General features: G+C 43.0%; 1 protein-coding gene across 2 annotated transcripts in view; it reads right to left on the bottom strand.

Moving 5' to 3' along the window:
* Positions 1-407: 407 nt before the first annotated feature.
* Positions 408-17,073, bottom strand: part of LOC111837675 (serine/threonine-protein kinase 32B) — a 54,129-nt gene continuing 37,463 nt past the window's right edge. For both annotated transcript variants that reach the window (XM_023799931.2, XM_072718545.1), the window contains exons 7-12: positions 11,372-11,475; positions 10,407-10,523; positions 8,582-8,707; positions 5,988-6,119; positions 5,416-5,480; positions 408-3,815 (exon numbers count right to left, since the gene is read on the bottom strand). In XM_023799931.2, the coding sequence (XP_023655699.2) occupies positions 3,674-3,815; positions 5,416-5,480; positions 5,988-6,119; positions 8,582-8,707; positions 10,407-10,523; positions 11,372-11,475 (686 nt within the window). In that variant the 3' untranslated portion in view covers positions 408-3,673. The remainder of the gene's footprint in view (positions 3,816-5,415; positions 5,481-5,987; positions 6,120-8,581; positions 8,708-10,406; positions 10,524-11,371; positions 11,476-17,073) is intronic.

Raw genomic sequence — 17,073 nt, 5'->3', positions numbered from 1 at the left:
TGTCAATAGGAGACCAGGGGGAACATCATAATCCCCAAGTTAATAAATACTTTGACATTTCACAGCACATATCTATCAGGTTCTATGTGGAAATAAAACCTTTTGTTCAAGCAAAACCAAGTCTGACGAGCATTCAGTCATAAGAAACTATTATTCCATACCACTTCTGGCTGGAACATTTAAATAAGGCGTGTCCTTTGATAATTTCATACTGTAAAATACAACATTTATTTGGTTTTTAATGGATAAAACTGATGACAAGGTTTGTCCATTCTCCACTTAGTGTGACAATGCAGGTTATTAAATGCATTCTTTATAGATAAGTAAAATTTGTGTACGATCACACTGACATACTCAACCAAAAGAGTGACGCAGGTATTTGAAAGACACACTTTTAAAAATTTGAGGCATGACCTTTATTTTTGTAGTTTTTTGGAAAAACATCACCTAGATTTGCATGTTATTGTGCTTGGTAAACAGCCAGCAATGTAAACCATTATAATAATATAGAAACATTTAAACAGTGAAGCATAACTACACATAAACGTGTCGAACACAAGCACAAAAGCAAAGCAGCTCTTTGCCATGAAATGAACAGATATATGAGTCATTCGACACACCACACAGAAAGGCCATGTTTAGTCCTCAAGCAGAAGGAACATGAGCACACAAAAAGCTTGCTTTACGTTCAGATGGAGATGGGCAGCTTCTGTGTGATTTCTGAGAAAGGCTTCCCTCTTAAACAAGCCTAAAATGGCCCTGATGCGTGTGAACAATAAGAACTCCTGAAGACCAATTAAGTGTTGTTTGCTCCCCCCAGTATCCTGGTTCACCAGATATGCAGACTCTGCTTGGATGAGCTGGTACGTCTAGCTGAATCACAGGAAGTGTGCTGAGATATTTGTGTTCTCAGTTAGAGTGCGTCCTCAGTATTGGGGGGTGTCCCCCCTCACCCACTCTGGGAACCAGGCAGCTGAGTCCTAGCAACGACAAGACAACAGAGCAACTGCTTATCTGCATACTGTGGTCTAGCTTTCCCTTTATCCATTAACCACTCCATCTCCTGGGCTACCTGAGTATTCAAGTTGCCTGCTCTCCAAACCATCATCATCATCTCATCTGTGTCTTTGTACATCCAGGTAATAACAGGGAACAAGAAGGAAAGAGATCAGCAGGACGTCCTAAATGAAATATTTTACTCCAGTAAAAAGCTACTTGAAGACCAAGGAAAGCAGATAAGCTTGTTTTTTTTTATCAAAAGTTTGTGTATGTAGCGTCTTTGTATATATCTATATATTTTGAAACTTACTTTACAACAAGCTTATCTGCTTTTTAGTGAATAACATACATAAATTATTTAAAAAGGTTGCAACACATGCACAGGTATATATATATATTAGGGTTCAGGATACTGAATGTATTCTGGCTTGGTCTAAATGCTCCCCAAATCTGTCTCTACAATGAGTAGCAACACCAGGTGGATACTCCTGATGGATATGTTTCCCTCTACGGTTGTTGCCCAGTCATGCTACATTGCTGCTGAAGGATTAAAGAGCACCAGTTTCATTTCCTGTGCGTCTTAATCATTTTTGTTCCAAAGAGTCCTTTGGCAAATGTGAAAGACTGCTTTTGGCAAGGCTGTAATCCTGTAAGTGTTATAATGGGGGCTGGAGGAGACAACAATGAAGGGGCAAGGCGGCCACATGACAGGCTAATCAGCAGCACCAATCATTATCCTGGTTATGCTCTGTGGTAACTCAGAAATTATGACTAGCTTAACATCTCTTCTGTAAGTATAATTCAAGGTGCCCCGTCGGTAGCTTCATGGAGGTACACTAAGACAGTCCCAGAGACCAGGAAGACCTTAACTCAAGGCTAGTTCCTGGCCAACCTGAGCCCTACTCCTTTCCCTGCCCATTTTGGCTCACAGAAGCCAGCTGGCCATTCCTTCATCTACAATGACAGCCACCTCTCTCCCTGTGCCAACATACACAGTGATGTTGTCCTTGCGTCGCTTGAGTAAGCTGCCCTTTAGCAAAACCGGCACTGGAGCAGAAGACGTCAACCCGACTATGACGTGAGACAAAAGGAATTTATTGACCTTTAAGGATAGGTGGGGGCTGCTCGCATTGCAGAGCATTGATGCTGAAGTCGCACATTGCAGAGTGTGGCGCTGATGTCATCAGAATGGAGCACTCCCCTGGTTAATGCACCTTGTCTCAGGATATTCAGTCGGATGGAAGAAAACCGGCGTCTTAATGCTACACTGTGAATACGACACAACAACAAGAGCGACAATAAACAGACATCTAAGCCGACTAATGGAAACTAAAATATTAAGGGCCATCAGGTTTGCTTTGCCCCAGGTGCCTCGAGAGAGGTAAGAGTGGTCAGGCACAGAACACAGTGAAGCTCCTCCATTATTAAAATGCAACCTCCCCACAGCCTGATCAGACACAGGCAACTCTACTGGTCTAAATATGGTAAAAGGAGAGATCTACCAGAATATGGAGGCTGCTGTTTTGGTCAGACCTCTGTTATAAAAATGAACAGAAACGGCTGTTTAAAAAATCCAATACATATTAGAGGATCCTTAGACTGTGAGTTTTCCCCGTCAGACAATATGTCTTCTGATTCTGTTTATTAAACTGCAAACTTTCTAAAACATTATAGAAATCCCTAAGTTACAGAGGTTTTCATTAAAATCGACCTGCAGCTGAATATGTGGTTTTATTGAATTCCATTGATCCTGGGACTGCTTTTAGGTAAAATTAGAGAATGCGGTGCTCAACTTGTGAAAATAAATAAGGCATTTTAAATGTTTATTTTAAATAAATGAAAAGTGCAAACCCTCATTTATATATAAATGCTACAGGGTTTTGAAGTTGAACAAAAATAATACAGCTTTTATTTGCCTCAATGGCTCAGAGTGTTCCCACCGGAGATGAGACTTGTTGTACTTGTTACTTATTACTACTTCTTATAACCGCTGTCTGCATCTCTGCACTGGGGTACTTGTTTTAAGACACTGGGCACAGTGGGAGCTGCACTGATCAATTAAAGAACGGCACCAGACAGTTGTAAGCTCACATCTCAGGAGGGTAGCTTCTGTCGTACCATTTAAAAGGCTTGCCAAAGTCGGCCTGTAGGTGTCACTCTGGATTAAAACGCCTGTCAAGCTTGTTGTTGTAATGTAACGTCAGGTACTGATGAGGGTTGGCTTTCATTTCAGAGTTTCTCCAGTCAGTTTATGGCACACAGTGATGCAGGAGAGAGAGGCAGGTGAAGGTTCTCACGCACACACACACACACACACACACACACATAGGCCCTTGGGTATCCAAAGGGACACACTTGTAAGGCAAAGCAGCAGCCGACTGAAGACAATGGTTAAGGAGCCAAACTCCTTTGTTTCCTTTTTCTTTTTTGTCTTTTTTTGGGCGTCAGGCAGTGAGCAACCAGGTGATTTCACAGTCCGCGCCGGAGGCTCCGTGTAGCCATGCGCCATTTTTCGTTGCCGTACCGACCAAAGGAGTAATAATAACACATGCAGAGAAGTAAAACACAGGGAGTCATGGCTGGTGGCTTATCCCCATGCTCTGAAGCCCCATGCTCTGAAGCCCCATGATCTGAAGCTTGAGCGCCTCGTCCTGCCCCCATCCTCATCTCCAGCCTAGCTTCCATACACGCCGGTCTCCTCTGAAGCCGGGAGCATGTTGTTGTTGTGCCCATCTTGCGTCTTCCTCTGGGCCTGTGGTGAGGGCTCCAGGAAGGGTGTACTGGCTGGGTGGTTGGTGGACGCTTGCTGCCGTAACCTGGGGAAGAGAGGCGGTCTGGGCCACTGCAGATTTGCATGGCTCAGGATGTCAGCCTTGCTAAGACAGTGAAGCCACAGCAGGTTCAGTTAGCAACACCTTAGCATTGGATGTATTCCGTACCTTTAATAAGCAACTGCTTAATGTCAGCTTGTGATTCATGGGGTCTATAATTGGCTTTACTGCCAAAAATAAATCTTATTAAAATCAGTTGTGCATGACATTGCAATTCGCAAGGGGATCGTTACGGAGCAGCTACGAAAGCGGAGTTAGCACTGTTACTTCTTACCGTCATGCTAATCCAATCATTTAATTTGACGCTGAATATCCTTCCTAATTATCCACGGTGAAAATGTTTGGACGACTTGCCCAGTAGGTTAGTAACACCATCACCCACACAGATTCTTACTGTATTGCTGGGCCTCATGATCAAACCTTAAGTGGCACTGCTGGAGGAATATAGCGCCCACTTACCTCCAACGCATGCCTTCCTCCCAACGCATTACACTCATCAACAACGCAGCCTCCCGCCCACCCCAATTCATATGGTCCCAGTTACTTGATTTGTTCCAATTTACAGGCCCTGGGTGTCCTTCAGTGATCTAACAGCCTCAGGGTCCAGAGCCAACAGCAGATGTTGATGTTGAGTGATAGGAGAACCAGGTCGTCTGATCCCAACCAAATGAATGCAAGCCAGTGTGTCCTCTGCGATATGGACAGCTGATGTAGCATAGTAGAAACTGTCTTTTTTATTATAAAGTCAAAAAAGCACCTTACAGGTTGATCACGCACCCTTAAATCTGAACTGATCTAGGTCTGAAAAATGATTTCAATGAGATTCCACGGACTGAAAACATCTGCCAAAAGATGATGGTTTTCATCTTTGCTCCACTCTGATGGCATTTCCTTCAGAAGATTCCCAGCAGAGATCACAGCGCCCTGAGATGCATGCTTAGACTGCTACCCCCCCAGAAAAAAAGCTCTATTTCTGTCTTTGCTCTTTGGTAAATGCCCCCACCTCCCGATAGCTTGGCCAAAATCCCGAGCATGTATCGTGTGGAGGCCAGCAGTAAATGAATGACTACTTCAGGGATCCATCTGGCTGATCCGGAACCTCCTCTATCTGCATAGCCCCCTGCTGTTCCTGGGGTCTCCTTTTATGTCCTTCCTTTGAAAGACAGCGGCTGGACGTGGAGCTGAGTGCACGCAGCTGGTATTGCATGCCATCCAGTGCCCTCTGCTGATGGGGGGCACCTGGGGGGAGCTTGGTGAGTAATTCTTTAATTCTGGCCCTCGGGTTATAACACGACGTGCCATCTAGCCTCCTCCCTCATGTTTTCCTGGATTAATGAGGCTTCCCTGCATGCCACCTTTCCAAAGTCAAATACAGCCACACATGCCCTGCCTTGTTATCTCCCCAGCCAATTAGGGGCCTTCCTCCTGATGCTGACTTGTATTATTCATGAGTGCTGGAGCTTCATTATGCGACCGTGTATTTGGGCTTTCTCTTGATTGACAGTCCCGTGCTGTGTGGTTGTTCTGCAAGGAGCCCCCCCTCCCCCCACCAGCCTCCCGTCGTGCCCCAAGGACACCCACTTACTTCTCCCTGTTGAAGATGATGAACTCCTGGCGAACCGTTTCCAGGCACTGCTGCAGATGGGCAGGCTTTTGTAGGGGCGGGATGATTGACAGCGGTGCAGTCCAATAAAGGTGCACACAAAAGAAACAGCTTATTATAGTTTGGCTCACAGAATGATGCCTTAAAGACTGAGCTCTGCAAATCATAGTTTTAATGCAAGGACACGTTAGACCAGCCTCCAACTTTGCCCATTAGTGATCTAAATGTCTCAAATGGCGATGGACAATTTTGCAACAATCTTAAGAACTGATTTACTGACTATTCAAAGAAAATGAAATATGAAAATCTCCTCTGGCTACACGAATAATCCTATCTATAACACAATGTAGTTTTACGACTATGGAAGAAAAACACAGATCTGGGCCAGAAGGTAGGTGCATCAATCTTACAGAAATGTTCAGTAAATAGCACACTATATAAATAACTAGGTTATTGTCTTGGCCTTCACTGGATACAGACATTAGCAGAGAGAATCATGCATTCCAGCCTGTGCATTCTCTGTAATAAGCAAATAAAAACAGGGCCCAACTGACCAAAGGAGAGGACTCTTTGGTTGCGTCACGTGACTTGCTCTTAGCGAGACGTTTCTTCTTCTTGTGCAAAGGCTTAGATTCCAGAATCATCTCTTCAAGCTCGAAAGTAGGGTCACAGTTTAGCCTTCCCTTCTGGACGGAAAAGACAGAAGGACAGGTCAACCTTGGGGTTTCTTCATTTGCATGTGACATGTGAAGGACCATTGAGCTGTCCACCTCCATGCTTACTCTCCTGAAATAGCAGCTTGACTGAAATTCATAAATAATCTCTAGGTGCAGAATGAACTACAAAATAACACCTGTCAATCACAATGAATAACTCTTCAGACTACCTCCCATATTTGAGGTCTGTCTGATTCTGCCTAATTACCCAGAGAAACTCACACGGACCTCCAGACAACTTCAGGTAATTCCAAGATTTCATCCAATAGCTGCCAGACACCACGTTCCTGCCACACCCATCCAGCCACACCCAGTCATTTCTTGCACTGCCTCCCCTGAATATTAACGCACACCCGAAGCTCATCAACCTGGTCAGCTGGCATAGATTAAACACTCTTGGTCTCCTTTAACTACTTGGAGACATTGATTGTCCCAGCATGCTAAGTGTTTGTTACATTTAAAATAAAGATTTCTTATTCATTATTTTAATATTAATAATAAACCATCAATACATTTAATTATAATAATATTGTCGTGCCGAGCGGGGGGAGACAAAGGCGCAGACGTCAGGGTATCAGGGAATACGGGGTTTAATTACAGGTAAGGCAGGCAAAACGCAGACAGACAATACAATGACCGGACTGGGGAAACAAACTGAAACATGAACGAAATACGGAGAGCTAATACAAAACAACCAGAAACAGCTGATCACACGGGGATTCCAGACGGGGTTAACGTGGGGGCGTGGCACACGGAAGGAGCGGACGATCGGGGCAGGACACATTGTTTGGATAAATTTATTTTCTTACTTTACAAATTACTGTTTTGATAAATGTGCTCAGATGTGTTTAGTACAGTATATGCTCTTCTTGTTTTATCCAGTTCATTTTGTGTTTAAATACTAAAAAAAAAACATATTTACGTGTAATTTTTTGGGGCCGGGAACCAATTAATTGTTTCTTATTGGGAAAATTCGATCAGAACTCGACTTTTTGGGATTCGATCTGGAGTTCTGAACAGATTAAGTCCGAGTTACGAGGTACCACTGTATTTCCTCTCTGCTCCCTTTGTTGGCTTTATGATTTCCTGCCTCTGTTTGGACCATGATTTTGGATCACAATTTGTATCTGTTTGCTTGCTTCTCCCTGGATTTCAACCCTTTGCCTTTCTGTAGACCACAATTCTAACACTTGGGTCACCTCCCTGTCCCATCATTACAATTCTAATGATTGCCCCAGCATCTAGTAAGAAAACAATTCAGTGGTCATTTTTATTAGGTACATCTGCCTAATACTGGGTAGGACCCTCTTTTCCCTACAACACTGACAAAATTCCTTTTTTTTACATTTTTGCATATATAGCCTTTGTGCTACTTATAATACCTCTGACCATTCCCATCTTACCACTATATGACATACTGTCATATAGTAAGGCAGGAGGTGATGACATCCATAGATATGTATGTATATGTGGTACATCTCAGTCATGTGGTACATCTCAGTCATGTGATACATCTCAGTCATGTGGTACGTCTCAGTCATGTGATACATCTCAGTCATGTGGTACGTCTCATGTTCCTCCCCCTAGGTAGAATTACACATATTTTGGGGCTTAAAAAAATGACAAAAGTGCTTCATATATTGTGTTTTCTGATGTTTCTTGTAAGCCATATTGTCCATTCTGCTTTTTGTTCATTCTTGTTTTGCTCTTCAGCTACTCTGTTCCCAGAATCAATTAAATGTGTTCTTTTTGTGTGATTGAAGCTGAGTCAGAATTCATTCCCCTGTGGGAAGTCTTTTACCTTAATAAGTCCTATGTAGTTAAGCACGACATTACAAGGAGCCACATTTCACTAAACATGGTCTTTATAAAGTACGGCATGCAATACAATTATTTGGATGTTATTTCACACCGGAGGGAATTATTTAGTCCTTGTTTTGCAGCCTAATGCACAACAAAAGATGAATATTCGAGGCAAATGAGAGGGAGCAAGATGTGAGAAAGGGACATAAGGGATGAGAAATGAAAGCCTGTCCATTAAATGTTTGCTTCGCTCAGATGTGCTCGTGGGATGGCAGAAAGATGAAAGCAAAGGTATTCAAATCATTTTGAATGTCAAGCACTACTCTCATCATTATGTCCCCATGCAGCTTCGGCTGAAACATGTGTGTCTTGTGGCTCGTGTTCATAGCTGAGCTGTAAAAAAGCAATGGGCAAAGGATATGTCGTAATCGTCCGTGCTGTATATGTGCCGTTCAACATGGTGGGTTTGCTTCAAAGGGCAGAGACAATGCTGATAGGAATATTGAGTTTGGTCACACCCAGTGGATCTGTCCCTGAGCACAGTCAATGCAGAGTAGGCCTTGATGGTCACCATTCATTGCAATTAGGACAATGATGATGCTAATAAGTAATGACAGAGAATAACTCACATTTGGAACAAAGCCAGGGGGGACAGCTTTCTCCAAGATGGCGTCCCAGTTGACATCAGCCAAGTATGGAGAATTCTGGATGTCACTGATGGTTGAAAGCCGGCCTTCTGGGTCTTTGTCTAAAAGCTGGGGGGATGGGAACAAAGGTATGCAGTTACCCTCTCACGAATGAAACTGCCAGAGTGATATCCAGGAGAATAGAATGTTAGCACAGCCCTTGTCTATACTGTGGAACGGCCCCCTGTGTCTTATAACCTGCCGCTTGCCACCATATGCTGATTACTAAGCATGTTTGGAAGAGTGGGGCACGAGCATATTATGCAGACACGTGCCTGCAGTGCCTGGAAGATGAAGATGCCAAGGGCAATTCCCTTGCATGTGTCAGGTTCATTAGCTCAGAAAACACAACGTGTATGTTTTCAGGATAGAGCACATCTTACTCTGATTATGTCACATCTTGCCTGGGAAATCCCCTTACAACCCCTTAAGGAAATTGAACAATTAATTTGTGAACAAGCTATGCACATTCCCATGGGTATGAAATAGGTGTGTGAATCATTTGCCCCGAGGCCAATCGATTTGATCATTATTATTTAGGGAATGATTGAATGCATTGAAAAGCTTTCATTTCTGCCACAATCTGCCACTGGTCTCCAATCTTTTTTACAATGAGAGATACATTTATAAATAAAATAATCTGGGGAGCTAATGATGGTACTGTATATGGTATATTTTGATGATCTGGGAGGTGGGAGGGTTTGAGGATGCTGAAGTTCCCCCTTAGCACCCAAAGAAACTTCGGTGGTTTATTTAGAATCGTTTATTATTAATATTTGAATTGAATAATATCATTTTTACTCTGAAAAATAAATGCATCAATAAAATAAACCAGTTGTTATTATACTGTATGTCTGTCGGGGGTGTTGCAGGCAAAGCCCTAAATTTCAGAGCATACTTGCTGAAAAGTCAAGCAACCCCATAGAACCAGCAAAAAGAAAATCTCTGGCACCGCTCCTGACCCTAAGTGAATTTCGCCAATGTAGTGGGGGGGGGGGGGTGGGGGCAGGGGGTGTGGTTTCACGATTTAGATACCAGATCTAGGTTAACCTGTGGTACGCCAATCTGGGACGGACTTGGTATGAAAGATTTCATTGAAATAAAGCTGTTTGTTTGGTGTGAAATGGACTTAAGGCTAACATTACTTTTTCCTTACCTAGCTAGTTAGCTACATCAGAGTCTTGAACATTGCTACTGTAGCGAGCATTTTCACTACAAAAGAGGGGTGTTTCCCAAAAGCATCCTAGTACAAATATTATCTTAACCATTACAGAATGTGCTCTGTGTTACAAAATAGGGCCAAGTTTCCTAAAAGTGTCATACTTCCTGTATGAATAATAATGAGCCTATCCTTGCCATCCTATGTTCCAAAAATTCTCATGCCAGCAATTACTTGTTGTCTACCTGCAGCATGTGAGTGTGAGAGCGTACAACCTGAAAGTAAGCGTAACTTTAAGGGGGATTTTGCCTCCAAAAAACCACTTATAACTGAATCTAATGTTACAGATCAATGCAGTTAATATTGCCTTAATAGTCAATTCACCGTGATGCATCAATGAATTTTTACACTAGTATGGAACACTCATGACAGCGTTCAATTACTGATATAAGGAAATTCACCCAGTGGGAAGGGTTAAAAAATAAATATTTCAACATTAGTCATAGCTTTACTTTTACTACATCTGTGGAGGGCATATCGGTCATATAACTTCAGTGGTTTGGGTTGTTTCAGTACAGCTGAACGGGGCAGATTCCAGCAGGAACTCACTTTGCGCAGCAGCGACACCATGCCCTTAGACCAGGTGGAGGAGTAGTGCACACGCTCGCCGCGGAATATGTTGGTGATGTCATCCACAGCCAGGCTAGAGTGGATGTCGTAAGGCCGCTGAGAAACAAAAACACACAGAAAAGCAGCAGATTTTTCAATTATGACCTGGCTTACTGGCCTCATAGCATCATTTATATAATTAACACTTACTGTATATCGAGCTATTATTGCAATCAATCCTGAATCCATCTTTGTTTATGAGACCAGAAGGATAAACGCAGCTTTCATTTCCTTCACTTGACTTTAGGGTTGCAAAGGGCTGGAAAATTTCTGGAAATTTTCCTGAAACTTTCCGTTCCATGGGAAGTTAAGCTGGGGAATTTTGGAAATATTCCTCATTAGAAACTTTCCATGGGAATTAACGGGAAAGTATGGGAATTAACAAGAATATTCCTAGAATTTTGCAACCCTACTTGACTTGTCATAGTAAGTATTAAAAAATATTTTTTCACATTTTAATAAATAAATTTAAAAGAACTATGAAAGCAAGTAAAATAAAATCAAAATCATCAAGGCATTTCTGCTCTGTAACCTTAATTGTTGCAATGAATGTTCAATACAGGTATCCCCCATTTAAAGTCCATTCGATCAATGTCCATTAACGGCCGTGCTATAAAAACATACAATAAAAAAATAAAATATGAAACTTCTTAAAACTGACGTTAGGACGTAAAGCACAGTGTTTCGTGTTTTATAAAATATAAAAAGATTATTGCATTATTGTAGAGTACTGCACTGTACTTAATGTTTTCATATTGTGCCATAATAAGGTTTAAAATACAGCACTATCTGCGAAGTATCTAAACTACTTAGTACAACTATTTTGTCTTAGCATTTTACTGTTGGAAATATGCACAGCGGCTACATCATAACTGTTGCAGCTGGCGGTGCTCTGCAGTGCTTACCCATCCACGGAGCAGTTCATAAGCAGTGATCCCCAGTGACCACCAGTCCACAGGGTAAGAGTAACCGGGGCCTCCATCTATGAAGGACTGGAATACTTCTGGAGCTGTGAGATGCACAAACAATGGATGGACTTATTTGAAATAATATTAAAGTGTAAGTTTAATGTGTTGGACAACAAGTTATGGAGAGGTATATGTCCAAATATACTGTGAGGTGGGGCTGGGCGATATAAACATCATTTCATCATACAAAATTTAAGCAATAAGAAAATGAGTAACAGATAAATACTCAATAACAAACATTGCCTTGCAGCAACCATCAACCTATTACACCACAGAGACAAATTGAATCCAAACCAATCATATTTTAGTGCTTTGAGATGAGCAGAGCACACCACACACATCCATTTAGGTAATATCATGGAAGAGCGATGTGCTCCCTCTGAGGAAACTGAGTGCCAGTGAAGAAAGTGACAGCTCAGCAGCCTCATCTTTTATTTAGGGGATAATGTGGGTAAACATGGTAAAAAGAATTCACTGGTACATTGGTCCTTTTCACAGTTTTAAGTCCAACACACAACAGACTGGTGCTGTGTCTTGTGCCTACTAAAACTGGAAATATTGCAGACATTTCACCACTTCCCCTCCATGAATCGCCACTTTATTGTGGTAGAGGGGTTTATGTGCCTCTATGATCCTAGGAGCTATGTTGCTATGGGCAATTGGCCCTGGTAGAGACTCCCAAGGCAAATTGGTCATAGGTGAATGGCTAGCATAAGTACGAATCAGAGCATCCCCATGATGGCTAATAATACAATGGATCACGTTACCCTGCCCGGACTGGGGAGACCAGGGCCTCACCCTGGAGCCAGGCCTTGGGTGGGAGCTCAAAGGCGAGTGCCTGGTGTCCCAGCCTCTACCCATGGAGCCTGGCCAGGCATAGCCCAAAGAAATAACATGGGTCCACCCTCCTGTTGGCCCACCACCTGCAAGGGGTGCCATGGGGGTCGGGTGCAATACAGGTCGGGTGGCAGTTGGAGGCAGGGGCCTCAAAAGATCAATCATTGGCTACCAAAACTGGCTCTTGGTACATGGAATGTAACCTCTGTGGAGGGAAAGGAGTCTGAGCTGGGGTGGGAGGTAGAGACATACCGACTAAATATATTCTGGATCACATCAATGCATGGCTCAGGCCCTAGAACCAAACTCCAGGAAAGGGGATGGACTCTATTCTACTGTGAAGTTGCTGATAGTGAGAGGTAGGGGTGGATCTACTTATAGCCCCCCAGGGTTCAAATCCAGGGGGAATAATGCAGATTATATCCTGGTCGTGGAATGCTGGACCGGCTCTTCACCGTCACAAGGATAATGGAGGGTTCATGCAACTTTGCCCAACCAGTCTACATGTGTCCTGTGGACTTGGAAAATGTGTACACTCATGTCTCTTGGGGGGGGGGGGGGGTCCTTGTACACACAGAGCGAGAGCTTGGTTCGCTTTTCCAGCAGTAAGTTGACTTGTTCCCAGTGGGCGGTGGGCTCTGCCAGGGCTGCCCCTTGTCACCGATCTGTTCATAACGTTTATGGACAGAATTTCTAGGCATAGTTAAGGGGCAGACGGGTCTGGATCGGAGGCCTCAGGATCGCATCATTGGTTTTCGCAGATGATGTGGTCCTGCTGACGTCGTCGGGTTGTGACATGCAGCATGCAATGGGGTGGTTTGCAGCTAAGCGTGAGGTGGCTCAGAGGACGATCAGGCACCTCCAAGTCTGAGGCTATAGTTCAAAGGATGGTTTGCTCTCTTCTGGTAGGGGATGAATTTCTGCCTCAAACAGAGGAGTTTAAGTATCTTGGGGTCTTGTTCACAAGTAAGGGAAGAAGGGAGCGGGAGATCAACAGATGGGTCGGTGCAGTGTTGGCAGTAATGCGGACACGGTACTGTTCTATCATGGTAAAGAGGGAGCTGAGCCCAAAGACAAAGCTTTTGATTTACCAGTCCATCTATGTTCCTGCCCTTACCTATGGTCATGAGCTCTGGGCAGAAACCGAAAGAATGAGATTCCAGATCGAAGCGGCAAAAATGAAGCTTCCTCTGCATGGTGGCTGGGCTCAGTCTGAGAGATGAGGAGCTGAGGAGCTCAGACATTTGGGGGGGGGGCTAAGAGTAGAGCCGCTGCTCCTCCGCATCAAAAGGAGTCAGTTGAGGTGGTTCGAGCATCTTTTAGGATGCCTTCTGGGGAGGTGTTTCGGGCAAGTCTAACCAGGGGGAGACCCAAGGCACACAGGAGAAATTATATATCTAGGCTGGATTTCACCACTTGAAGCACTGTCATCCAGTAGAACATACAAAATGCAAGCCCTTACAATCACAAACACAAGCAATTAGGGTTTCCACTTTCACTCTGAAGAAATATGGGGCAAGTTACACCCTGAATTGGTTACACAGAATGGGACACAGAATTTTATTTTTCATTACAGAACGAGCAACAACTCTCTCAGCAAAGTCAACCCTGTTCCCTGCACAGCAAGGCTGTCAGAAAAAAAACCTAACAACAAACTGTATTGTCTGTGTTTCTGCAACAAAAAAAAAGTTTATTTTTTTATGATTTTTTAATTAAAATTAGATTTCATTTTGCAGTGCATTGAATTTCTCACTTGTTTCATGTTCTGCAATTCTAAGGGAATTTTAAACAAAAACGGAGCACTGAAATAAAGAAATAATGACTTGAATTGTATTGTGATAATTATTAATATCAACAGATATGAATTAAATATTTTGCCATATCGCCCAGCTATATCGTAAACTTTTCTTTGTTTTTTTGTACAAGAACAAGTACAGGTATATAGGAATTCTGTTTTTCCATATCCAGCTTTGCTCTCCTATCAAACTTGCCAGTAAGATTTGGGATCAGAGCACAGGATGTTTATCCTGTGCCCCAGGGGTTAAGGGTCCTTGCTAAATGGCAAATGGTTACATGACTATTCTGCCAAATCACGAGATTTAAATCAGAGACCTTCCAATTACAGACACAGAGGTCTGACCCACAAAGCCACACACCACGCCCAGTGCACCAGGAAAGCACCTCTGGGACCCTCACACTCATGCCAATGGAAAGGTGACCATGTGCTTATAGCAGGACCTCAGACAGCACCCATCTCTCAAATTTCAAGACTAGTGTTTTGGAGAGCAGAGCAACATGTGACCACAAGGCCACACCCACAATGACCCACTGGCCAATGGTCACACCAGCTGCTCCAACGTCCCCAGCACCATAGCTCCCTGTAAAAAGCCTCCCTGACTAGACCTAGGAAGAGAGCTGGAACTACTGCCTGCATAACTAGCTATTCTAGCTGTTGTGACTGGAGTTTGCATTGGGGTGGATGTTTCTCCATCTCATTTATCTAACCCATCTCTGTTGTGACCCCTAATAAATGCAGCCTCTCCAACGCTGATTCGCATGAACCCTAAGTGCTTTAATTCAGTTTGACCCTGTGACAAATCTTTTTTTCTTGTTCCTACTATAGTGATCATTGATTGTCACATATCTGGCTGTACATGCAATATGTTTTGCTTTCTGTTGTATAACTTTAAAAGTGGAGCTACCTTTGTTGTGCTTCTGTCTGTTAAGAGCTATGAGCCTCCACAGGCATCTCTATGAGGAGCAGGAATGGGGGTTGACCATGATCCTTTAATCCTGAGCCATATCCACAGTCACCTTACTTCTCCACCCAGTGATTTGCTTGCTCCAGTTAGCCTATCAGCTGCATCATCAGCTTTGACCATTTCCTAAGAGAGAAGATGCTATCCAAGAAACTAAGAGATACATTAGGGTTTCCACCTTATTCTTTTTAGGTGTATTTGCTCTGTTTTCTATAATATTAGCATGTCGAGGGGGGTTAGGCAACCAGTTAACCTTGGTCCTTAGGTTTATTGTCTCCTCACTCTGGAGTTTTTGGTTCCCATCTGCAGTTGTCTTTTGACATTCTTTCTTTCACATTTCCCTTTTCCCTGTTTCATGCACCATTTTGTATAAATGATGTAGTAATGCATTACCACACACTTTTGTTAAGTGCCTTGGGGCGACAGTATTGTGAAAAGCACTACACAAAATAAACTGAATTGAATTTTTAAAAAGATGTAGGAAAAACCATTACTGAAAGAATTATGGAGCTGGAGCTGCAGTACATTCTGGACGTTTTCAGTGCTGTGGTTCCCTCAGTCAATCCTCAGGAGAGGTGACTAAATTTCTTCTCTGCCTGCTGCCTTTTAAGTAGCAAATCTCAGGAACATACAAGCAAAAGACGGGAAATGTTTCTCGTCTCCCTCAGCATGACTCTGTAGTGGAAGCCTTTTTTAAAAAGTTATTTTCTGAACCACAGATGTCTCCCTACTGCCTGGCCGCAAGACTTGCAGTGTTGAAGCCTGGTTCCCTGAGGGCTTCCTGAATGCCGGATGCGGCTCTGACTGCCTCCTTCAGGCACAGAACAACAGGACCAGAAAGTGGCTTCCGGGCCCTGTGGGAACCTCCTCTGACAGCTTCCCCTCCAACAACAGGGCTGTTCAGAGACAGTTTACAGTCCACTGCTGCAGCCTGTTTCTCATCACCAGCCATACTCAAATATGCTTGTTTTCATATCTAAATTAAAATATTGAAGCACCATGATAAAGAAAGAGAGGTTTGATTTTCAGACATGAGTGCAAAATTGCAATCTGTACTTTATGCGGTCATACTCATGTTTGTAAAGGTACATACTTTATATAATTGCCCATACAAGAGTCTCTAGCAATGTTACTCTGGTGATTTTTACAGATGTTTATGCATGTGACAGGTCTCAAGATCACTCATAAATGCCTTTGGTATTCAGTTATAACTTGGAAAGTGAAATTCTATCTAATCTATTTTAGATTACTGGCTGTAGCAGAAAGTCCCTGACCACAAAAAATTAATTGATTTTGGCTCGTTCCCAAGCATGAAAGCGAAAGCTTGCTGTTTATCGCCTTGTTTCTTGCAGCAGATGTTAGCGTTTGGGGGAGGATTAAACAGTGTATAAATTCATTCTGGTCCAAATCTGATCCTTAGCTTAGGCAGAGGAGGTGAAAATAAAACGGACAAATGCATCATTAAAGAGATTTTACAACCAAGCTTTGTGTGAAAATTACTAACAGATGCAATGAAGGGTATTGGGCCTTCATGCGTTGGAAGGGACATTTGCCACTTGTAAAGATGGATATTTCCATCACTTTTCAAGTCTGGAACACAAAATGACGTCTAATAAACTTTGCAAGGGTGACAGTGCCTGATTTCCCAAATATGAAAGTACTGATTCGGGCCAGAAATTGTTTCTGTCACCAATGATCCATTATGCAGCGTCTTTGAAAATGGGGAGAGGGTTAGGGGCTGCCTTTGAAGATGGACCACCAGCTCTTCTGATCGTCTGTGGGCTTTTCATCTCTCTGATAAAAATCTTTTGCTTAAGCATCACTCATTTGGCACATTTATCAGACATTGTGTGACCTCCTTGTGGAGGTGGACTTGAAGAACGTGATAAAAACCACTGTGTGAATTTACAACTCGGTACAATGATACAGGGGAAAAATCTTCCTCAGCAAAACCACATTTCCCTTCTCCTTTTCAGTTTTAACTAAGAGTCTCACGTTTTAAGTAAAGATCAGAATGAGAATTGTATCACATGTTATAACGCA

Source organism: Paramormyrops kingsleyae, chromosome 12 (assembly GCF_048594095.1).
Source record: "Paramormyrops kingsleyae isolate MSU_618 chromosome 12, PKINGS_0.4, whole genome shotgun sequence".
NCBI classification, from domain to species: Eukaryota; Metazoa; Chordata; class Actinopteri; order Osteoglossiformes; family Mormyridae; genus Paramormyrops; species Paramormyrops kingsleyae.
Note: the sequence above shows the minus strand (reverse complement) of the source record. Positions and strands in the feature narration are given on the sequence as shown.